The 25,336-nt window shown below is 43.4% G+C and overlaps 1 protein-coding gene and 1 pseudogene across 2 annotated transcripts; both read left to right on the top strand.

Annotated features, from left to right (window-relative positions):
* Positions 1 to 3,655: 3,655 nt before the first annotated feature.
* Positions 3,656 to 6,001, top strand: LOC139561587 (piggyBac transposable element-derived protein 4-like; annotated as a pseudogene).
* A 2,791-nt stretch (positions 6,002 to 8,792) lies between these two features.
* Positions 8,793 to 15,764, top strand: LOC139561794 (E3 ubiquitin-protein ligase TRIM39-like). 2 transcript variants are annotated; one of them, XM_071379077.1, is made up of 8 exons: positions 8,793 to 8,876; positions 11,486 to 12,070; positions 12,436 to 12,531; positions 12,852 to 13,085; positions 13,453 to 13,615; positions 14,479 to 14,505; positions 14,653 to 15,044; positions 15,402 to 15,764. In XM_071379077.1, exons 2-8 carry the CDS (start codon positions 11,495 to 11,497, stop codon positions 15,615 to 15,617), a joined length of 1,704 nt encoding a protein of 567 aa, XP_071235178.1. In that variant the 5' UTR covers positions 8,793 to 8,876; positions 11,486 to 11,494; the 3' UTR covers positions 15,618 to 15,764. The 2 variants fall into 2 exon arrangements, with proteins under 2 accessions (XP_071235178.1, XP_071235179.1); XM_071379078.1 differs by having other exon boundaries at positions 8,804 to 8,876; positions 11,382 to 12,070.
* Positions 15,765 to 25,336: the final 9,572 nt, after the last annotated feature.

The raw sequence follows: 25,336 nt of genomic DNA, 5'->3' as shown, positions 1-25,336 counted from the left end.
AAGATTAAAATAAAAAATACAAAAATGGAAATGTACCCATGTTCTTTAGGAGTATTAAAATACCATGCCAGACTTATAAAAGGGTATGTTGTTTCAGTATTAAGTTACCTGTTGATTGTATGAAATTCTCTTTCAAGGAACGTTCTTACCTTTGAATGTGTTGTCTCTCCTATTTGCTTTCACTTTACATCCTGAAAAAAGCATTAAATACTCCTCTTTCAAAAGTTATGTCATCCTAGAATTGGACAAGAGGACACACCCCCTATATTTTCCATTGTCCTTTCTGTGACAATATGGACAGTGCCATTGAGGGCTATCTCCATTTTAAAGTAGTCAATTTTCTACTTCTATGAACTTATTGGTGCATACTGCCACCTACTGTGCTGGATTGTGTATAGTTTAAACAGGCATAAAGCCTAGATCATGCAGTGCTGGAATATGTGCTCAGATAAAAAATCCAGAGTGGTATGACGGCTGCGTGGTCCCATTTGTTTATACTTGCGTACTATTGTTTGTACAGATGAACGTGGTACCTTCAGGAGTTTGGAAACTGCTCCCAGGGATGAACCAGACTTGTGGCGATCTACAATTTGTTTTCTTTGGCTGATTTTCCCATGATGTCAAGCAAAGAGGCACTGAGTTTGAAGGTAAGCCTTGAAATACATCCACAGGTACACCTCCAAATGACACAAAATTATGTCAATTAGCCTATCAGAAGCTTCTAAAGCCATGACATCATTTTCTGGAAATTTCCAAGCTGTTTAAAGGCATAGTCAACTTAGTGTATGTAAACTTCTGACCCACTGAAATTGTGATACAGTGAATTATAAGTGAAACAATCTGTCTGTAAACAATTGTTGGAAAAATTACTTGTGTCATGCACAAAGCAGGTGTCCTAACTGACTTTCCAAAACTATAGTTTGTTAACAAGAAATTTGTGGAGTGGTTGAAAAACTAGTTTTAATCACTCCAATCTAAGTGTGTGTAAACTTCCGACTTTAACTGTTTTTAGTTCATCACTTTACATGGGTTTCGTACACAGTAGTAACATTATGCGATTATTTTACTTAACTCTGAATTAGGGTTGCAAAATGCAAGTATCTTTACCAAAACTCCCAGGTTGGAAAATAAATATCATGTAATATGTTGCAAGTGTTATGTATTATATATATATCATCATTTCTGTCTTTAAATTTGTGTTTTCTTATGCTATTTTCTATACAGTTGTTTAATGATGTAAATTCATAGTTTCTTCAGTTTTTCAATATAATGACAAAGTCAAAAGGTTATTAAGAAAGCTTTGAACTCCCAAAAAATTATGTGTGTCATTCTGTGAGCTGAACTGGAGATAAAACAAGAGCTAGGATCTATTTCTTATCATCGTCACTTCGACAAGGGGCAAAGAAAGGAAAAGCATTCTCTCTGAAGGTACATCCAACAAACGAGTACATGTGAGACTTGGCCTCGACGTTGTAAAACGATACCTGCCCGCCTTCGTAATCCACAAAAACCCAAACTTTCGTGGGTAAGAGGTCAACAAGAGTGAGAGAAAAGGCTGTGTTGGTGCAGCCCTGAATATCTTTGCCTTCGATGAGACACAGAGACCACAGACCTTGGGTGGGGTTCGCCGCGATGAACTCCTTTCTGTTCACAGACCGCTGTGCAACTCCTAAGAACCAGTTAGATTTGCCCTGCACGCCCATCTGAAATATATAATATGTCTATGTTAATAAAATGGTTGCCAAATTCCGGTAACTCCAAAATCATCCAGTTTTCCAGAAGTCCCGAGTTGGAGGATTGGAGGAGCCCTTTTTAGGTCAGCCAATGTCACAAAGTGCTACAGTATACAGAAACCCAGCCTAAAACCCCAAACAGCAAGCAATGCAGATGTAGAAGCACGGTGGCTCGGAAAAACTCCCTGGAAAGGTAGGAACCTAGGAAGAAACCTAAAGAGGAACCAGGCTCTGAGGGGTGGCCATTCCTCTTCTGGCTGTGCCGGGTGGAGATTATAATAGAACATGGCCAAGATGTTGCAACATTCATAGATGACCAGCAGGGTCAAATAATAATAATCACAGTGGTTGTCGAGTAGTGCAACAGGTCAGCACCTCAGGAGTAAATGTCAGTTGGCTTTTCATAGCCGATCATGTGTTGTATGTTATGTGATACTGCTTGTCTTTTTTCACTTTTCTATATTGTGTGACATGGAGCTTGTGATGCAAAACCACAACAACTAAGTAAAATGTAATGTTTTATTATCTCACCTCTGTCGTGGAAATTTCCTGTATTACTCAATAAAGAGAGAGAGAGAGCCAACCACACACAAGTCAGAGTTAAATTATATATTCCATTTTTAATATATATACAAGCTTCACCAAAGCCCTTTAATGACTCTCAGATCAATTCAGTGTCTATAAATGAATTCTCTGAGAGTCCTTACAAAACAATTCTTAGTTTCATTTATAGCCAAGATACACCCCTCTCAACTTACAAAGAATCCTATACCCGAAAGAGTATCCTATCGCTAGACAGCATCAGCTATAAATCATCGTTCAGTTTGATCTCCCAAGACAAGGTTTAAATCTCATGCTTGATACTTCACTGTCTACCAAAACATTACCTCATCCAATTGCATATATCAATTGTCATTTCTAGATACTCCCAAACCGGGACAAACTCAAAATCAGACAGTCTTAGGTCAAATACTAGGTCAAGATAAGGGCAACCTCTGAGGGGACATACAATGGTTCCAAACACGGCCAAACTCCTTCCCCCTATGAAAAAAGTAGGGAGTGACTGGCGTACAGACATTGTATGAGATAATTAACTGGTTCCCCAATTAATAACTCCACCCCGTCACATGGTTTAGGAATAGTTACAAACAACGTTCCCATAAGAAAACAACGTTCCACTCTGTCCTCCTCCCCTTCTAATATTCTACTTAGCACCACATGGTTTAACAGATACATTGACATATGAAGACAAGCTTGACCTCTCCCCTCTCTGGCCCCAAGTTACCAATCCCTAGCTCAGAAGATTCTAATGACAAGTATTTCACAAGCATATGATGAAAATAACATCTTATCTATCTATGTTACTTAGCTAAATCTGATTCTGCCACGACACTTCCCAGTAGTGTTTTCCAGAGCTGAACCAAATCAAATCAAATTGTACTTGTCACATACACATGGTTAGCAGATGTTAATGCTAGTGTAGCGAAATGCTTGTGCTTCTAGGTCCGACCATGCAGTAATATCTAACAAGTAATCTAACAATTTCACAACAACTACCTTATACAAACAAGTGTAAAGGAATGAATAAGAATATGTACATACGAATATATATGGATGAGCGATGGCCGAACGGCATAGGCAAGATGCAGTAGATGGTATAGAGTACAGTATATACATATGAGATGAGTAGTGTAGGGTATGTAAACATTATATAAAGTGGCATAGTTTAACCCTCCCGTTGTCCTCGGGTCAGGGCGACCCAGGTCCTGTGTGTGGAGGGCTCCCCGCTCTGTGCTCGTGGGTCTGAGCAACCCAGGCCCTGTGTGTGGAGTGCTCCCCGCTCTGTTGGGCTCTGAGCTTCCCCACTGTGCTCTGTGCTCGTGGGTCAGAGCGACCCAGCCAGCCACTACACAGGTCCAGACATGCCCCGCTGTGTGCTAGAGAGCAGCCAAGTGTTATTGTGGTTCGGGTGGGTCAACTGCACACGGCTACACACGCGCGCAAGCGAGCCTCGTGCATTTTCAGGTCTTGGTCTCCCACGTAAGCCGGCCGTCCGGCCGTATAGAGGATACTAACATTGTCAGCGGCACACACACACACACACAAAGTGACCGGCGCCCCACCCGTGCCTATTGCGCTCTTCTCCGCCGCTCAGTGGACCCGATCAGTGGACCTGAGTGGCCATGGCCGTGCGTTTCACGGCCGTGCAGGTTCTAGAACAGATCTTGTCCAGCGTGGACCAAGAAGATTACTCAGATTCCGAGGAGGAGGAGGAAGAGGTTTCGGAAGACGAAGACGGGGAGGAATACAACCCGAGCGCCGCGAGGTCGACGAGGCTTCTTGTCCCTCTTCTGAGGAAGAGCCCGAAGAAGCCCCCGAGGATGAGCACGAGGACCAACACGAGGACCAACGCGAGGACGAGCACGAGGATCAACGCGAGGAAGAGATCTCCATGGCTCTGGACCAAAAGGAGACGTTGCTGTCGAAAAACAACAAAATCGAATGGTCCCCCGTGGCCTATGGCCACCGCCGCAGGGCCCGTGCGATCTGCCATGCCGGGCCGGGCGAGACTCCTGGCCCCACGGCCTATGCCGCGACCCAGGCCCGCGACATCGCGTCCACCTTCCACCTGTTTGTCACTACGGCGATAGAAAGGATAATTCTGGACATGACAAACCTGCGAGGGCGAGAAAATACGGCAACAGCTGGTGAGCCATGGACGCCACGGACCTTTGCGCCTATGTAGGGCTGCTGATCCTAGCGGGCGTCTACAGGTCCCGAGGCAAGGCCGCAGCCAGCCTGTGGGACGCGACAAGTGGCCGGACCGTGTTTTGCGCCACCATGCCGCTCAAGGTCTTTCACAAGTTCTCGAGGCTGCTGCGATTCGACGACCGCCAGTCGAGACTCGCCAGACTCGCCACGGACAAACTCGCAGCCATAAGAGAGGTCTGGGACCTGTGGGAGGCGCGGCTACCGGCCCTCTACAACCCGCGGCCTGACGTGACGGTGGACGAGCAACTGGTCCCATTCAGAGGTACTGTGCGTGCGTGTGTGCGTGCGTGCATGCGTGCGTGTGTGTATGTACCTATGTGTGTAGGTATGTATATGTCTATAGAGAGGTAGTAGCTGTAGCGGCTGTAGCAGCAGCTGTGGCAGCACTAGAAGCAGTAGCAGCGTGTGTAACACAAAAGGCTGTTGGCCCCAATGAGACAGTAACGAGGCTAATCTCTTCTCCCCTTTCCAAAAGGCCGCTGTCCTTTCCGTCAGTACATTCCCAGCAAGCTGGCAAAATACGGCATCAAGTCGTAGGTGGCCTGCGACGCCAAGTCCAGCTACGCTTGGAAGATGCAAGTGTACACCGGCAAGGCGGCCAGCGGAGGCCACGAGAAGAACCAGGGGATGCGAGTTGTCCTCGATCTGACAACGGGACTGAGCGGTCGCAATGTCACCTGTGACAACTTCTTCACCTCCTACGAACTGGGACAGCGGCTCCTCGAGAGGAACCTCACCATGGTGGGCACGGTGAGAAAGAACAAGGCCGAGCTCCCACCCGCACTGCTCGAGTCCAAGGGCAGACAGGTCGTGTCCTCCAGTCCTTTGCCTTCACGCCCACCGCCACTCTAGTGTCCTACCTGGCAAAGAAAAACAAGAACGTGCTACTTCTGAGCACGCTGCACACATAGGCCGACATTAGCGATCGCCGCAACTGGAAGCCTGCCGTCATCCTAGACTACAACTGCAACAAGGGCGGCATGGACAACCTAGACAAGGTGGTCGGCACGTACAGCTGCAGACGGATGACTGCCCGCTGGCCCCTGGTCGTCTTCCACAACATTCTCGATGTGTCCTCCTACAACGCCTTTGTCATATGGAGAGAGATCAAGCCTGACTGGATGCCTCGGAAGCGGAACAAGCGCAGGGTGTTCCTCGAGCAGCTGGGAAAGGCACTTGTGAAGCCGTTGATCAAAAGAAGGCAGCATCTCCCCCGCACCGAAGCGGCGTCAGCACTTGTCAAAGTCCTACAGAGTGCTACGGTGGCTCGTGATCAACAGCGTGAGGAGCCCGCCGCTGGCCCGGCCGCTGCCCTGCTCGCTGCCCCGGCCACCGGGGCAAGTAAGAGGAAGAGGTGTCAGCTCTGCCCACCCAAGAAGGACTCCAAGGCACATACAGTGTGCTGCAGGTGAAAGAAATACATCTGCAAAGGCTGTTCACACGCATACTGTCACACTTGCGCACATTGGGCCTTTAGCCAGGACGGGACAGGGTGACCCAGAGGACGCGGGCTCTAGACACCATACGAGGACGACGGGAGGGTTAAAGTGACTAGTGATACATTTATTACATCCAATTTTGTATTATTAAAGTGGCTAGAGATTGAGTCAGTATGTTGGCAGCAGCCACTCAATATTAGTGATGACTATTTAACAGTCTGATGGCCTTGAGATAGAAGCTGTTTTTCAGTCTCTCGGTCACAGATTTGATGCACCTGTACTGACCTCGCCTTCTGGATGATAGCGGGGTGAACAGGCAGTGGCTCGGGTGGTTGTTGTCCTTGATGATATTTTTGGCCTTCCTGTGACTTCGGGTGGTGTAGGTGTCCTGGAGAGCAGGTAGTTTGCCCCCGGTGATGCGTTGTGCAGAACTCACCACCCTCTGGAGAGCCTTACGGTTGTGAGCGGAGCAGTTGCCGTATCAGGCGGTGATACAGCCCGACAGGATGCTCTCGATTGTGCATCTGTAAAAGTTTGTGAGTGTTTTTGGTGACAAGCCAAATTTCGTCAGCCTTCTGAGGTTGAAGAAGCGCTGTTGCGCCTTCTTCACCACGCTGTCTGTGTGGGTGGACCATTTCAGTTTGTCCGTGATGTGTACGCCGAGGAACTTAAAACTTTCCACCTTCTCCACTACTGTCTCGTCGATGTGGATAGGGGGGTGCTCCCTCTGCTGTTTCCTGAAGTCCACGATCATCTCCTTTGTTTTGTTGACGTTGAGATGATCGTCGTTAGCCAGGACACAGACATCTTGAGTGAATCTTTCTGGGTTTTTGTCAACTTTCTGTTTCTTTGGTGATTTACGGACTTCTTTCCTATCTGGGGAAACGATGAGCCAAGGACCTGCTTATAGAGTGATATTAGTGCAAACAGAAACTGAATTTGTATTCAGAAATTTAATTTCAATTGTGGAGAGGTTGGAGTCTGTTTGATTGAGTGTGTGGACAGGTGTATTTTATACAGGTAACGAGTTCAAACAGGTGCAGTTAATACAGGTAATGAGTGGAGAACAGGAGGGCTTCTTAAAGAAAAACAGTTCTGTGAGAGCCGCAATTCTTACTGGTTGGTAGGTGATCAAATACTTATGTCATGCAATAAAATGCTAATTAATTACTTAAAAATCATACAATGTGATTTTCTGGATTTTTGTTTTAGATTCCGTCTCTCACAGTTGAAGTGTACCTATGATCAAAATTACAGACTTCTACATGCTTTGTAAGTAGGAAAACCTGCAAAATCGGCAGTGTCTCAAATACTTGTTCTCCCCACTGTATATCACCAGTGGTGGCACCATGTTTGTCTGATGCAGCTGTATTGGCTCAATGGGAGAATAAACTTGGTTTAAGTTTTGCTAATTGTCTGTGAGTTTTAGTAGGCTAATTTAGAACCTATCAGTACAGTATGTATTATTTGTAGCATTGTACAGCTAAGCCAGTCATCTTCAGACCTAACTGAAATGTAAATATCTAGCTGTCATTATGACTTTGAATAATTTTTTATGACACATTGATCTTATTTCATTTGAACAATTCTGATGAGTAGGTTTTTGTTAATTTACATTTTAGTCATTTGGCAGACGCTCTTATCCAGAGCAACATAGTTAGTGCATTTATTTTATATATATACCTAGAAGGGACAACTACATATCACAGGCATAGAAAGTACATTTTTTCTCAATAGCATCGAGGTGAGGAGTTTCATTTAAGATACTGTTGAAGAGAGAGGGTTTCAGATGATTATGAAAGATGGGCAGGGACTCTGTTGTCCTAGCTTCAGGACCACCATTGCGGTGCCAAGACAAAGAAGAGCTTGGACTGGGCTAAGCGAGAGCTGCCCGGCCAAGAGACCTGAGGTGGCAGAACGGAGTGCCCCGGTTGGGGTATAGGGTTTGAGCATGGCCTGAAGGTAGAGAGGGGCAGTTCCTCTTGCTGCACCGTAGGTAAGCACCATGGTCTTGTAGTGGAGGCAAACTTAGACTGGAAACCAGTGGAGTGTGCTGAGGAGCGGAGTGACATGAGAGAACTTGGGAAGGTTGAAAATCAAGCGGGCTGCAGTGTTCTGGATAAGTTGCAGGGGTTTGATGGCACAAGCTGGGAGCCCAGCCAATAGCGAGTTGCAGTAGTCCAGATGGGAGATGACAAGTGTCTGGATTACGACTTGTGCCGCTTCCTCTATGAGGTATGGTTGTACTCTGCGGATGTTGTAGAGCATGAACCTGTAGGAGCGGGTCACTGCTTTGATGTTTGCATAGAACATGTTCATCGGACTCTGGGTAGTTAGAAAAACAATTCAGTCAATTTGTAATAATGATTCAAAGTCCTTACCTGTGGTTGTATGCCTCTCCAGTGTAGCTTTATCTCTGAACAGGGACTAATAACGCAATCTAAACAACTGGGAATTGGGAACTTGGAAATCTCCAACTTCGGACTTCAGTGCATTCAAGACAACTCTGAAATAAACGGGGAAAAATCTCCAACTGGGAAAAATAGTTTTGAATGGTCATCCAACTTGGAATTACAAGTTGGGAACCCTGGCCTCTTTCTAAAGCTCTGACTTTCTGACTTTCTGACCTGAAGATCACATAAGTCATGATTTTGACCTAGTTTTTAACCGAGTTCCCAGTTGTCTTGAAAGTACCAAAAGCATTACAATGTTTCAATCTGTGTACTGCAGGGCTAAACCAATGGTTGTTGAGCACAGATGTGGGTATGGGAATCATAATGGCACTTCCACTGATTTGTTGCTTCATGAAAGAGGGAGGAGCTTACCAGTACAAAATGCCACCTGAAACCAATTAAGGAAACTCATTAGATCCCTTCTCCCCTAGAAGAACAGAATTGTTTCCGTTTGATTGTTGCGCTGCATACACAGAAAGGTGAGTTTCAAAGGAATACTTTTGACAAGACTAACAGAAAAGTTTGTCAAATGTGAACCATGCTGTACCATCCCCATGTGGAATTCATAAGGCCTTTCAGTCAAATGTTGTGTTTGGAACTTAGTGCGAGGTGGGAATTTACCATTTGTGATGTCTCACATACCAGTTTAATGCATTTACATGCTTCGTGCTCGTTGAGAAACACCGATTGGCTGATGGCCAAGAAGTTGCGTAAAACATGAAGTACAGCTATCATGCTTGTGAACAAGATAGTCTTAAAAATATATTGGTTTCATGATTTTGTTGCTGCATTTAACTACTGAAAATGCAGTAATCAAGGTAATTTCATTTTTTGGTGAACGCATGTGGGAGATCAGGATGAAAGACAAGTTTCCTACTGGTAATAATCAATTGGAGGGCTGTTCAAGTGTGTGGTAAATTCACACTTGGTTATGAGAGCAGTATGATTCACTCTTGTCAATCTGTGTTGTAGCACTTGCATGCATAGCCTACAGTTTGTGCTACAAGGTAGTTTACACTTATTTGTGGAACAGTTTAACCATTTATTGCAACAATTGTTTAAAGTTATATTTCATTGCCAACCATTGATTTTATATACACTACCATTCAAAAGTTAGGGGTCACTTAGAAATGTTATTGTTTTTAACCTCTTAAGAATTAGCTCTAGAATTTTCACCTAAAATGACATGCACACATCTAACTGCCTGTAGCAATGATATGCATATTATTGGTACCATTTGAAAGGAAACACTTTGAAGTTTGTGGGAATGTGAAAGGAATGTAGCAGAATAATACAAATGTTTTTTTAAAGAAAGCATGTTTTTGTCCAATAAAATCACATCAAATTGATCAGAAATAGTGTAGACATTGCTAAAGTTGTAAACGATTATTGTAGCTGGAAATGGCTTTAAATAAAACATTATGGAAATCTAGAGGCCCATTATCAGCAACCATCACTCCTGTGTTCCAAGGGCACGTTGTTAGCTAATCCAAGTTCATAATTTTAAAAGGCTAATTGATCTGTAGAAAACCCTTTTGCAACTGTTAGCACAGCTGAAAACTTGTACTCATTAAAGAAGCAATAAAACTGTCCTTCTTTAGACTTGGGTATCTGGAGCATCAGCATTTGTGGGTTTGTTTACAGGCTCAAAATGGCCAGAAACAAAACTTAATTCTGAAACTTGTCAGTCTATTCTTGTTCTGAGAAATGAAGGTTATTCAATGCGAGAAATCAGCGTTTCCAGCTACAAGTCATTTACAACAATAACAGTGTCTACATGGTATTTCTGATCAATTTATTTTTTTAATGTACCAAAAATATGCTTTCCTTTCAAAACAAGTATATTTCTAAGTAACCATAAACCTTTGAGCGATAGTGTATATACACTAGATGACTAACAGGGGGTGCTGTGTTTAAGCCACCACACCTACATGTTGGTATTCACTCACCACTGTAAAATATTTAAACTAAATGAATTGTCATGTTTATTCTATTAGATGCCTTGAAGAGAACTTTCCATTATGTGAGCTAAACAAATTAACACATGTACCTTTTTTTTTTTTTACATTTTGAGACGGCTGTTACTGTCCCTACTACAACACACAAAATACTTGTAAAAAAATGATTTGGTCCGTAACATTTAATTGAAGTACTGCTCCTACTAGAGTACCAATATGGCCGACCGGTGGCTTAAAAGCTGCTAGATGGCCAATGCCTTGCTGATGTATAAACTCCAGATAACATTCTTGCCAACCTGTTTGTGTTCGCTTTCTCCTGTTTTGAGGGTGTGTGCATGTGCACATCAGCTCTATTGTGTCAGTGACTCTGGTAAAATGGATTAAATGTTATATTATTCATGTCTTCAATTTAATGATCAGTGCTTGAGTTGGACTGAAAGAGATGCCTGTACTAATTTTGGGTGCTGGAACTGTTTACATTTAGGTCCAGGAGATCCACAATACTTTAAAAATAATCTTCTATAAGAGGAACGAGCAGTAGAACATTTGTGGTGCTATTACTTTTCCGGTGAGCTCCTGCCCAAGTTGAGCGCTGGTAATGGTTTCTGTTAGCATTTTGTAATGTTTTGACTTGTCTTTGTATGGCCTATAGTCTAAAACCTCTGCATATCTGATGGTTTAGCCTGGTTTTAGCCTGGTTTTGGAGTGTATGTTCCAGCACGCTACACATGCAGACTTCCATTCATGTGTTGAAGCTTTTGTTATATGCTCAGCTGAGTGACTTAGGCCTGATTTTAGGACTCGCCAAGTCTTTGTGTCCAATGTAGACTATTTATTTTTGTTTTTCCACATTGTCATATTGCCATTTCTAAGCTTGTACACAACCCACATTATTAGAGGGATCTATTTTTACTCTGTGCTCAAACATTAAACGATTTTGGTGTTCTCAAATGTATAGATTTCAGTAATGTGACATGTGGCCGTTTTGGCCATAATGTTAATATTTCAAAATGCTTTTTTTTACAGGCTAGTCACTTTGTACAACGGCGTGTCTGTGCCACTATGAAAAGACAGACTAATTAATTTGAAACTCAAAGGGATTGCAATGTTTTCTAACGCTTCGTCCCCAGCTTGAAGAGATGGCATCGTCCATGTCAGAGGACCAGTTCCTGTGCTCCATCTGTCTTGGTGTTTTCACCAACCCAGCCACAATCCCGTGTGGACACACATTTTGCAAGCCTTGTCTCGAGGCCTATTGGAACACTAGAGGAGACCCTGCAATCTGTGCTCTGTGCAAGACTAGCTTCACACCAACCCCCAACATCCAGGTCAACATAGTCTTGAGAGACCTTGTGGAAATCTTCAAGGGGGCAAGTGGAGGAGGGGACGAGGCCGTCGACCAGCCGACTGTGGCTCCTGGAGAGGTCTCCTGTGACGTATGCATAGGAGACAGGGTGCCCAAGGCCGTCAAGACCTGCCTGGTGTGTTTGTCATCGTACTGCCTGGAGCATGCAAGGGTCCACAATGCCCGGTTTTCCAGGCACCAGCTAGTCAGGCCCCTGGCTAACCTGGAGGAAAGGATGTGTCCGACCCACAACAGGCTCCTGGAGCTTTACTGCCGCACTGACAAGACCATGCTGTGTGTGGCGTGTGACGCTCACCAGGCGCCGGCCCACCAGGTTGTGTCGATGCAGGTAGAGTTCTTGGCTCAGAAGGTAAGGAGTTTTGGAGCAATTGTTCATCAATCCAGGGTTGTATTCATTAGGCACCAAATGGAAGCAAACTGACTGAAACCGAGAGGGACTAGCTGAACTTGTCCAATAAATGTCTGTTTTTGTTTCCCACTGCGTTGTGTTTTGCTTTAACCCTGGTCTTGAGCTCTATTCTGTATGACACACCATAACACATTTGGAACAGAACATTGCTTCCTATTGGACTAGTTTGGGTAGTTGTCCCCACCCTGGGTTTTGGTTCTTTTCACTGGGTTTTCTTTCATTTGGTGCATTAAAAATAATTATTGAGCACCCTGTGCAGGTTTTTGTTCCAGCAGTAATGCTAACACCTATGGTCTTAACTTCAGGCTCAGCTGGCTAAAGACCAGACAGTGGTCAAGGAGAAGCTGAAGGCCACTCGGAATGAGGCAGAGAAATTAAACTCTTCAGTCCTACTCTGTGAGGTGACTTTTCATTTGAATTGGCTATGTTACACTGTTGTAATTTTGCAGTCTTTCACCTTAGAATTATAAAGTAATTCATTCCAACTTCCCATGGGGGTTACAAATTGTGCTTCTGATTTACCATGCCTTGAAGACCACTCTTTGACCTCTTCAGCGGTGGGGTGGAATGCTGCAGAACGTTCAGAAATTTATCATGTAGAACAAAATGTCTGTCAGATTTATCAAGAAGTTGCGTCTGTGCTATTTATTGCATTTCTATCTAACTTCCAGAAAGTATCAAATCCCATGAATCCTCACACTTCTGTTTCGTTTACTTGCAGAATAAAGCAGCGAGGCAAATCGAGTTTGTGAATGAGTTCCGCCTAGCCCTGGTCAGCAAGGTGAGGCTGATTTACGATCGCTACAACACTGAGGCCTCGAGGAGAGTGGACGAGCTGGTGAGGACAGCTTCCCATTGGAACCGTGCGCTTGAAGAAGACATCACAGCTCTGATGAGCAGAGTTTTTGCACTGGAGCGGGTGATTGGCTCCTCAGACTCCTTTGAGCTTCTTAATGTGAGTTATTGGGCGTGTTTGACTTTGCAGCTAAATTGAGAGTTTGACTGATCTGCAAATCCCTTTATATCATAAATAGCTAAATGTTTTGTGTAGCTCAGTCAATTTACCCTGTGAGGAATTGTGGTTTAGATTTTCTCGAACACGATTGTGCTCTTCTCCAGATGTATACGCCTGTCTTACAGTCCCAGTCATGGATGCAACTATGGTGGAAACTTCTTCCAGCCAATGCTTACACCAATCTAATACGTTGTAGAGTCCCCACATGTCTTGGATCCAACTCAGTCATCATTGTAGGTGGATCAACATGCGTGTATGATGCATTTGTTTAACTCCATTAATTCATTCTCGCTCTTTCTCCTTTTAGAATCTTCCCTCTCTCCCTCCTGCTCCTCCAGATGGCATCAGAGGACCATGCAGCGTCAACATCCCCACAGATCTACTGGGGAACCTTGTGGAGGATTTCATGCAAAACATTGCCAAACTACCTAAGATGGGCTACTTGACTACAAACGGCAATGCTGGCTCAGGTCTGTGTGAACACAGCCAAAGTCAGATTATACACAGAATACTAAACATTAAGAACACCTGCTCATTCCTTCATACTGACCAGGTGAAAAGAATGATCTCTTATTGATGTCACTTGTTACAATCACTTCAGTCAGCGCAGATGAGAATTGAGACATGGCTTGTACGTGTGCTGTTCAGAATGAATGGACAAGACAAAATATTTAAGTGCCTTCGAACAGGGTATGGTAGGTGCTACACGCACCGGAATGTGTATCAATAATAGTCCACCACCCAAAGGACATCCAGCCAACTTGAGAACTGTGGGAAGCATTGGAGTCAGCATCCCTATGGGATGGTTTTGACTTTGTAGATTTCATGCCACAAAGAATTGAGGCTATTCTGAAGGCATGAGGACCTCTTTTCCCACACCTATTGATGTAATTATATTGAGTCGTACAGAAGTTTAAAATGCATTCGGTCATTTCTAAATGTGAAGTATTTTAATGAAGATTTGATAAATTATTGACTCTTCCTCAATTGAAGGAGACTATGATATCTTTGCGATAAGGGGGGGGGGGGAAGTCAGACTTCCTTCACTGGTCCTCAACTCTGACACTTAATTCAGAGTAGTTGGCATGCCCGGGAGCAGGTTGGTTCTGAAGGGTTTGTTGCCTTAAACATTTACCTGACTGGTTATCCCGAGTTGCACTCAGAGCTGACCTAACCCACCTCACAACTCCTCAAACCTGATTAGGATACCCCTCTGGTTCTAGATCAGCATTCCTAGTCTGACAACATAAGTATGGGCCCAGATGTACAAAATTAAATGTTTGTAATTGTATGTTTTCTAATAAATTGTTGTTACCTTCTGTTTATCCTTCAGAGATTATCTTGGTTAAAGAGTTCACAGGTGAGCTAATGTGTAGTCCTGAATCTGCCTCCATGTTGTGTTATATTTAGTGCTTGGTGTGTTAATAACCCGATATCCTCAACTTTGGAAAATGAATTCAACAATGGATTGTAGTTTTCCTCTACCTATCCCTTCTCCTCCTCTCAGTTGAGGTGACTCCTGACCCCAGCACAGCCCACCCATCGCTGCTGTTCAGAAGGGGGTCCCATGGTTGTGAGATTCGGGTGGACCGGAGCAAGATGGCTAGGAAGTTCCCCCTGTCGGCCCAGCGCTTCACCCAGGTGCCTTGCGTCCTCGCCACCCAGGGGTTCAGCAGCCATCGAGCGTACTGGGAGGTTGAGGTGGAGGACTGGGTTGGAGATGGATCTGATGTGTGGTTTATAGGTGTGGCAACTGAGTCCTCCATGACTTCTCAAGGGGTGAGTCTCACCCCTGAGAAGGGGTTCTGGGTCCTGGTACATCGTGAGGGGAGGCTTTGGCCCAACCCTATCCCCAACCCTGCCACCAACCCTATGGCCATCGTAACACAAATGAGGAAGGTATGTAGAAGATGGATACATGGTACACTTGGCCCAAAGGGCTTTCTAGTCTAGTACATTTTCTATGATGGGTGTTTTAATATTAAATAAATACAACTTTTCTTTAAACATCTCGTTGCCAATAGAGGGTGAGATCTCACTGGGATATTTGACCTGGCGAAATGGCTAATTTTAGTTTGCTTCATGCATGTCTTTGGAGCTAGCCTTTGTCATAAGTTTAGATATTTGACATTATTGAAGTGGTTGTTTTGCTTATATCTACGGCTTTAATATCAAGTCAAATGTAATAAATATCCGAGGGGCAATTTTTCCCATCTACTTTAACTTTTTATTCATGAGCTTCATTACACATTACAGGCACATGTGGGTGTGTACTTCGACGGGCGGAAGCGACTCGTGTCATTCTACGACATCCATCTCGGTCATCACCTCTACACGTACAACCACGTGCCAACCAATGAAAGACTCTTCCCTGTCTTCAGCCCTGACTTCTTCCGTTCTGCATTCAAACCTGCCAACCACGCCATGATTGTTAGAACCCACACTGCCACAAACCACCAACGTGGACGATGATGCTCATTGACAGTCCAATCCTTTTGGGGCAGAGTTCTTGTCAGGATCATTAGAAAATGGTGAATTCAAAAATGTTTTAAAGAGGTATTGTTCTACGAATGTTTCTTGTGTGTGTGAAGTTTTACAAAATAAAATATTTTTCATTTACCTCTAGCTTCTTAATCTTGCATGTAGAAAAGTACAGCTGTCCCCTCCCATCTAACAGGACTGTATATTTATATAGTGGCATCGCCTTAATTACGATTCACGTGGGATGAGTCTGAAACTGTGACTAGCTTTTCAAACTTTGCTTCCCCTGTCCTTAAGGTCTACATTTTATGTCATTGGACGCAGTCTGAAGGGACCTTGGTCCTCTCCAATGGAGTTGAGGAGACCCGGGAAAGATCAATTGCTCACTCGTCACTTAAACCATTGAATGAAAACGATTTTTCCCCCTCTGACCTTCTCCTCCAATGGATTTTGAGAAGGGGAGGATGTGTGGACTATGCAATTGAAGTCCTATTTCAGTCCAAGTGTAGAACTGGGCACGTGTCTGTATTGACTACTCTAGCCTCTTGCCAGGCAAATTCATTGGTTATCCATTCAGACTGTTACAGATAGTGTTTGTTGCAGCCCACTTCTCTATTTGTGTCCACTTGCCGTGGATTTAAAAGCATTGGTTCCGGTGTGAGCGTTTCCACTGTTAAATCTATTACTGGGTGTGAAGTGCACACTTCATGAGAGGAGATATTTATTGGTATGCAATTCATTGGTGAATACCAAACCTCTCCCCTACCAACTCACTCGGAGGGCCCTCCATTGGCACAGGCTGCTGATGAAACTGAGGGTGACTTCCAGGGTGGCAAGGTGATGAATAAACCCTTCATCTTTGGGATATACTCGTGACTTGAGGCGAAGAATGTCATGGAACATTAAAACACATTCCTGTGTTTATACAAGCTGCTAAAACATATCCTGGGAAGTGTTAAATTAAAATGCATGTGTCACACGCCTCCATTCTGTACTAATGGGCAATTTTGACACTTCAGCCAATTTATTTTCAGCACCAAACCAGGATCTACAAATGTGAAAATGGTTTTTCTGTGGTTAAACATGGGTTCAGAATGTGTACGCACAGCAGTGTTCTAGAATATTGGACTGTTAGCTTATTCATTCTCAGTGCAGCTCAAGCAATTTCTCCATATCAAAACATTCAAATGAATACTCTCTTACCGGAACAACGTTGGTTGAGAATTGTAGGGAGGTGCGCGTACAGGCTCTCTATGGATGGTGGTCTGAGCCGTGTCGCAATGAGACACTGGACTATAATGTCTATGGACTACGATTTACTCAACTCCTGGCTCCTTTCAAAAAATGTCAAAGGTAATTGAGGAGAGGTGGCGTAAGGGAATGTGTAAGGAAATGTTTGATATTAAGCAACTCTCCTACATGCACATCAAGCAAATTATGTTTAAAGGTAGATTGCAAAATCTGTAAAGTGATAAAACAAATGAAGTTTATCAATACATTTGATCGTTTTTAAATTTGTGCATGTTTCCTCTGACAAAAGAAAAGTTGATTCAAGGGGGTGTGGCAGATCTGTGTTAGGTTTTTGCCAGGCATAATGGGACCGATGTGTGTCCATAGAAGACTCTTCCAAGAATCTTGACTCTTCCAGGTGCTTCCAAATGCTTTTTGGATGAGATGGGTCCCATTATGTCTGGGGGAGACAACACTACATTTCACAGTAAGAACCTAATACTAACGGTGAAGTGTGATGGTTTGGGGATGCTTTGCTGCCTCAGGACCTGGATGTCTTGCCTTAATAGAAGGAACCATGAATTCTGCTCTGGGGCAGAATTCTACACGAGAATGTCAGGCTGGGTCATACAGCAAGACAATTATCCAAATTGCACAAGTCTACGTGAAAATGGTTAAAGCAAATTTTTAAGTGTTGGAATGGCCTAGTCAAAATCCAGACAATCTCAATTGAGATGTTGTGGCATTACTTGAAACGAGCAGTTCATACCTGGAATGCATTTGAATTAACAGGTGTGCCTTGTTAAGTGTATTTGTGGAATTAATTTCCTTTAATGTGTTTGAGCCAATCAGTTCTGACAAGGTAGTGGTGGTATACAGAAGATGGCCCTATTTGGTAAAATACCAAGTCCATATTATGGCAAGAACAGCTCAAATAAGCAAAGAGAAATGACAGTCCATTACTTTAAGACATGGTCAGTCAATGCAGAACATTTCAAGAACTTTGAAAGTTTCTTCAAGTGCAGTCGCAAAAACCATTAAGCCCTACGATGAAGCTGCATAAAGTAAAATTACAGCTATCATGCTTGTAAACAAGTTAGCATAAAATAATGTATTGCTTTAATACGTTTTGTTGCTGCATTTAACTGCTGAAAATGCAGTTGTCAAGGTAATTTCCTTCATAAGTGACGTCAGCATGTGGGTGCTCAAGATGAAAGACTAGTTCACCACTAGTAACACTCCAGTTGGAGGGCCGTTTAAGTGGGTAAAAAAAAAATTCTACGTGTAAATTAAGCAGCATAATTCCCTTGCCACTATGTCAAACACAAATGGCACTCTTGACAATCAGAAGTTTGTAGCACTTGCACGTACCTTTTATTTTGTGCTACAAGATAGATTACAATATAAGTTCATGGACTTCTTGACGGGCCTCCCCCAGGTGGTGAAGGTAGGAAACAACATCTCCACTCCGCTGATCCTCAACACTGGGGGCCCCACAAGGGTGCGTTCTCAGCCTACTTGCAGACTTGATATCATTGGCCACTTTAAAAAAATTAAAAAAAAAAAAAAAATGTAAGGACTGCACAAAAAAACGTATTTGTAAAACATTTTAACCATTTATTGCAAAAATCATTTATTAATCGTGTACAAACATATTTCATTGACAACCAAAGATTTATGACTGATAGGTGGTGCTGTGTTTAAGCCACCGTGCCTCCATATTGGTAAAATCAAATAAAAATGTATTGGTCACATAAACATGTTTAGCAGATGTTATTGTGAGTGTAGAAAAATGCTTATGCTTCTAGATCTGACAGTGCAGCAGTATCTAACAGGTAATATCTAACAATTCAACAATAACCTAATACACACAATCTAGTAAAGGAATTGGATAAGAATATATAAAAAATATATGAATGAGGAGTGATAGAGTGGCTAAGATGCAATAGATAGTGAAGTATACAGTATATACATATGAGATGAGTAATGCGAGATGTGTAAAAATTCTTAAAGTGGCGTTATTAAAGTGACTAGTGTTCCAATTATTTATTAAAGTGGCCAATGATATCAAGTCTGCAAGTAGGCTGAGAACGCACCCTTGTGGGGCCCCCAGTGTTGAGGATCAGCGGAGTGGAGATGTTGTTTCCTACCTTCACCACCTGGGGGAGGCCCGTCAGGAAGTCCATGACCCAATTGCACAGGGCGGGGTCGGGAGTCTGGGTCTCAAGCTTATAGATGAGTTTGGAGGGTACTGTGGTAATGAATGCTGAGCTGTAGTCAATGAACAACATTCTTACATAGGTATTCCTCTTGTCCAGATGGGATAGGTCAGTGTGCAGTGTGATGGCGATTGCATCATCTGTGGACCTATTGGGGCTTTAAGCAAATTTAAGTGAGTCTAGAGTAACAGGTGGGGTGGAGGTTATATGATCCTTGACAAGTCTCTCAAACACTTCATGATGACAGAAGTGAGTGCTACGGGGCGATAGTTATTTACTTCAGTTAGCTTTGCATTCTTGGCCACCCTTGTTCCTGTTCACATCTTGAAGCATGTGGAGACAGCAGAGTGGGATAGGGATTGATTTAATATGTAAACACACCAGCCAGCTGGTCTACGCATGCTGAGGACACGGCTAGGGATGCCGTCTGGTCCGGCAGCTTGCGAGGGTTAACACATTTAAATGTTTTACTCACGTCCGCCACGGAGAAGGAGAGCCCGCAGTCTTTGGTAGCGGGCCACGTCGGTGGCACTGTATTATCCTCAAAGCGGGCAAAGAAGGTGTTTAGTTTGTCTGGAAGCAAAATGTCGATGTCCGCGATGGGGCTGGTTTTCTGTTTGTAATCCGCGATCGTCTGTAGACCCCGCCACATACGCCTCATGTTTGAGACGTTGAATTGCGACTGCCACTTTGTCTCTATACTGACACTTTGCTTGTTTGATTGCCTTACGGAGGGAATAACTACACTGTATTTGGCCATATTCCCACTCACCTTGCCTTGATTAAATGTGGTGGAACATGCTTTCAGTTTAGCGTGAATGCTGCCATCCATCCATGGTTTCTGGTTCGGGAAGGTTTTAATAGTCAGAACTTGCTCACTGGGTCAGCGTATACGTCAGTGTTATTCTCTGAGGCTACCCGGAACATATCCCAGTCGACGTGATCGAAACAAGCGTGAAATCCGATTGGTCAGATCAGCGTGGGACCTAAGCACGGGTGCTTCCTGTTTCAGTTTCTGCCTATAGAAAAGGAGCAACAAGATGGAGTCAAGGTCAGATTTGCCAAAAGGAGGGTGGGGGTGGGCCTTGTATGCATTGCAGAAGGTAGAGTAGCAATGGTCGAGCGCGTTACTCGCTCGTGTATGCAGTCGATATGCTGACAGAATTTAGGTAGTCTTGTTCTCAAATTAACTTTGTTAAAATCCCCGGCTACAATAAATTCAGCCTCAGGATATATGGTTTCCAGTTTGCATAAAGTCCAGTTTCTTGAAGGCCGTCTTTGTATCGGCATGGGGTGGGATATACACGGCTGTAACCGAGGAAAGTTCTCTTGGGAGATAATACGGTTGGCATTTGATTGTAAGGGATTCTAGGTCAGGTGAACAAAAGGACTTGATTTCCTGTATGTTGTTACGATTACACCATGAGTCGTTAACTTCTCTGCGCTACGGATCCCTTTTACGGGATCATTTCCCTAAACAACTGCTGAATTGCAGGGCACAAAATATTATAAAAAATATTTATAATCATGCAATACAAGTGAAATATACCAAAACACAGCTTAGCTTGTTGTTAATCGTGTCAGATTTTGAAAATATGCTTTACAGCGAAAGCAATCCAAGCTTTTGTGAGTCTATCAATCAATGCTACAACAGTTAGCCTTATATTAGCTTGGTTAGCTTGGTCACGAAAGTCAGAAAAGCAATAAAAGTTATCGCTTACCTTTGATAATCTTCGGATGTTTGCACTCACGAGACTCCCAGTTACACAACAAATGTTATTTTTGTTCGATAAATATTACTTTTATAACAAAAAAAAACGCCATTTGGGTTGCGCGTTATGTTCAGAAAACCAAAGCCTCGTTCCGTTCGACGAAAATTCCAAAAAGTATCCGTAATGGTCGTAGAAACATGTCAAATGTTTTTATAATCAATCCTCAGGTTGTTTTTAACAAACATAATCGATAATATTTCAACCGGACCGTAACCTATTCAATAAGAGAGAAAGAGAAAATGGAGAGCTACCTCTCTCGCGCGCAGGAATTAATCAGAGGACACCTGACTAGTTTTGAAAAATTTCGCTCATTTTTCAAAATAAAAGCCTGTAACTATGTCTAAAGCCTGGTCACAGCCTGAGGAAGCCATTGGAAAAAAGAATCTGGTTGATACCCCTTTAAATGGAAGAAAGACAGGCCAGGAAACACAGATTTAAAATTAAAATGAATTACTTCCGGGTTAGATTTTCTCAGGTTTTCGCCTGCAGAATCAGTTTTGTTATACTCACAGACAATATTTTGACAGTTTTGGAAACTTGAGTGTTTTCTATCCTAATCTGTAAATTATATGCATATTCTACGATCTGGACCTGAGAAATAGTCCGTTTACCCTGGGAACGTTATTTAAAAAAAATATATATATATGACCCCTAGCGTCAAGAGGTTAATCATGAAACATATACCCCCGCCCTTCTTACCGGAGAGATGTTTATTCCTGTCACCGCAATGCACTGAAAATCAAGTTGGCTGTACCGACTCTGACAGCATATTCCAAACTAACCATGTTTCCGTGAAACAGAGTATGTTACAATCCCGGATATCTCTTTGGAAAGCAACTCTTGCTCTGATGCCTTGTTAACTAGGGACTGGACATTAGCGAGTAATGTATTCAGAAGCGGTGGCTGGTGTGCGCACCTCCGAAGCCTCACTAGAAGACCGCTCTGGCTCCCTCTCCTCCGTTGTTTCGGGTCGGCCTACAGAATCAGTTAAAATGCCCTTGGAGGTGCAGACAAAGGATACGCTTTGGGAAAGTCGGACTCCTTGTCGTAGTGCTGGTTGTGCTGGTAAGTTGACGTCTCTGATATCCAATAGTTCTTCCCGGCTGTATCTAATAACACTTAAGGTTTTCTGGGCAAACAATGTAAGAAATAATACATACATTTTTTAAATACTGAACAGTTTCTTAAGGACTAGAAGCGAAGCTGCCATCTCTATCGGCGCCATCTTGTTTCCCTCCACTGTAAAAAATAAATAGTTTTGGAAGCTATAGAAATGCATTTATTAATGTCTACATTCTATTTTGGCACGTGTATTATATTAGACACCTTAACAACTACTTTTCTTTATATTATGTGAGCTATACAAAATGTGTCAAATGTACCTTAAAAGTATAATTTTGAGATTACTAATGTTACTGTCCCCACTACAACAACAAAATAATTGTTAGAAGTACTGCTTCTAGGAGGGAGCACAAATATGGCCGACCGGTGGCTTCAAAGCCTCTCGATGGCCAATACATAGCATCAGCAAGCCAGAGTATATATTCATCATTGTTGCCAACCTACTGTATGTTCGTTTGCCGTCTCCTGTTTTGTCGGTGACTCCGGTAAAATGCATTGGTTTGTGCATTTACGGATTAATTGTTATATTCTATATAATCACTCGTGCTTAAATCCGTGACTGCAGTAATCAATATTCATGTGGTCTTCAATGTGTAAAGATCAGTGCTTAACTTGGACTGAAATAGGTGCCTGTACTCATTGTGGGTGCTGGTACTGTTTATATTTATGTGCAGGAGCTACACAATACTTTTAGTATAATATTCTAAAAGAAGAACAGGAGCCCAAGCAGTGGAATATTTGAGCCAGTGCAAATAGTCTGGTTAGCCATTTGATTAGCTGGGGGAGTCTAATGGCTTGGGGGTAGAAGCCTTTTGGATCTAGACTTGCCGCTCCGGTACCAATTGCCATGCGGTAGCAGAGAGAACAATCTGACTAGGGTGGCTGGAGTCTGACCATTTTTAGGGCCTTCCTCTGACGCCTGGTATAGAGGTCCTGGATGGCAGGAAGCTTGGCCCCTGTGATGTACGGGGCCATACGCACAACCCTCAATAGTGCCTTACGGTCATAGGCCGAGCAGTTGCCATACCAGGCAGTGGTGCAACCAGTCAAGATGCTGTCGATGATGCAGCTGTATAACTTTTTGAGGATCTGAGGACCCATGCCAAATCTTTTCAGTCTCCTGAGGTTGAATAGGCTTTGTCGTGCCCTCTTCATGGCTGTATTGGTGTGTTAGGACCATGATAGTTTGTTGGTGATGCTCTCGACCTGCTCCACTACAGCCCCATCAATGTTAATTGGGTCCTGTTCGGCCCGCCTTTTCCTGTGGTCCACGATCAGCTCCTTTGTCTTGCTCACATTGAGGGAGAGGTTGTTGTCCTAGCACCACACTGCCAAGTCTCTGACAACCTCCCTATAGGCTGTCTCATTGTTGTTGGTGATCAAGCTTACCACTGTGTCATCAGCAAACTTAATGATGGTGTTGGTTTTGTGTTTGGCCACGCAGTCATGGGTGAACAGGAAGTACAGGAGGGGACTAAGCAGCACCTCTGAGGGGTCCTAGTGTTGAGGATCAGCGTGGTGGATGTAGTGTTGACTACCCTTACCACCTGGGGGCGGCTAGTCAGGAAGTCCAGGATCCAGTTGCAGAGGGAGGTGTTTAGTCCCAGCCTCTCGAAGTGCTACGGGGTAGTAATCATTTAGGCAGATTCCCTTCTCTCCCTTGGCCAGAGCGACTATGGTGGTCTGCTTGAAACATGTAGGCATTACAGGCTCGGTCAGGCAGAGGTTGAAAATGTCATTGAAGACACTTGCCAATTGGTCAGTGTATGCTTTGAGTACATGTCCTGGTAATCCATCTGGCCCTGCTTTTGTGAATGTTGATCTGTTTAAGGGTCTTGCTCACATTGGCTACTGAGAACGTGATCGTCCAGAACAGCTGATGCTCTCATGCATACTTCTAATGCATAAAATGCATTTAGCTCGTCTGGTAGGCTCGTGTCACTGGGCAAGTCGCGGCTGGGTTTCTCTTTGTAGTCCATAATAGATTTCAATCCCTGTCACATACGGCAAGCTTCACCTCACAGATCATCACACCAAATTCAAGCCTACTGCCTAGCCTAACCGTAGCGTGAAAGCTAAACAGGGATGAAACCATTTTAGGGGGGTTTGTGAGGGGTTTCATTCAATTTTTCTGTTTTCAAGTCCATGGTGGGTAGAAGTGGGGGGATATGATGCAGGAAATATTACTGTGATGTGGGATTTATCAATAAATGGAGGGCAAACACGAGAAGTTTATACGCTAAATAAACCCCCTGGAAAGGGAGGTCTGAGCTGGCAACCCTGACGTACCAAAGTTCCAATCTGATGCTGCGTAAAAAAATGGGAACTGGGAAATCTCAACATTCAGTGCATTCAAGAAAATTAGAAACGAGCTCCGACTGGGGAAAAATAGTTTTGAACGGTTATCCAACTCGGAATTCCAACTCGCCCTCTTTCTAGAGCTGTGACTTTCCGACCAGAAGATCATTGACATCATGATTTTATCTAGTATTTTTCAGAGTTCACAGTTGTCTTGAAAGCACCAGAAGTCAGTTAAGTGACCTATCCCTTGTTATAACAGACGCTTACGTGACAACCAGAATGCATTGTATGATGTCAACAAACATGGTGCCGCAAATAGCTTAGCATTTAGCTCATTATAATCAATACAACATTCAAAAAAGTATTTTAGACATGTGTCCATTACAATATATGCAAGAATCAGAATGCATTATTAGTCACCAGACTTGAAAACATGTGAATAAAACAGTAAATACATTATGGTCCATACATACATACGGTGTGCTACAGCAGAAACGACAACATGCTATACAGAAAATAAGCCACTTACTTTGACAGGAACGCACACATGTCCAAAGTTCAATTTGTGAGGAAAACAACCATGAAGGAAATGCGGGTACCAGTGAGAAAATGTGCTGGGGGAAAATGGTTGTGCAAGGCCTGTTCTGACTAGAGATATGCAATGTCTTCATACTTGATCTGGGGGAAACACCGGGGAAGTGCTTGGGCTCTTGTTGAAGAGAGAAATTTGTCCGGCTCACTAAGCCTTAAACATAAATTGTCCGCAACAGTGACATGGGCTACTTATATGAATTAACGAGGAGGCGGAACGCACCTCAATACAAATTATTGTTAGAAAATAAAACTTGTTAGAAAATTATTTGAAATTGACAAGTTGAAACATAGCCTATAGATAATTAGCAGGCAGCGTGCCTTGGTTTGAGTGCAGTGCGGGTACCTGTCCTGTTGCGTAACAATCACATTTTGGAATATTGAGAGCCTTCTGACATCATGCACATGAAAAAACTCACACAGAGGCGACGGTTAGAGGTATTTGGAATCTTGTTTATCATAGTCCAAATTGTGT

The sequence above is a fragment of the Salvelinus alpinus genome, chromosome 31 (assembly GCF_045679555.1).
Source record: "Salvelinus alpinus chromosome 31, SLU_Salpinus.1, whole genome shotgun sequence".
Lineage (NCBI taxonomy): Eukaryota > Metazoa > Chordata > Actinopteri > Salmoniformes > Salmonidae > Salvelinus > Salvelinus alpinus.
Note: the sequence above shows the minus strand (reverse complement) of the source record. Positions and strands in the feature narration are given on the sequence as shown.

What these genes read in the sequence shown, in the direction of transcription:
- LOC139561794 (XM_071379077.1), top strand. Translation starts at nt 11,495, where the DNA reads ATGGCATCGTCCATGTCAGAGGACCAGTTCCTGTGCTCCATCTGTCTT. An exon ending in CTTCAGTCCTACTCTGTGAG is followed by an intron (nt 12,532 to 12,851) that starts GTGACTTTTCAT and finishes GTTTACTTGCAG; the next exon opens with AATAAAGCAGCGAGGCAAAT. An exon ending in AAACGGCAATGCTGGCTCAG is followed by an intron (nt 13,616 to 14,478) that starts GTCTGTGTGAAC and finishes TTTATCCTTCAG; the next exon opens with AGATTATCTTGGTTAAAGAG.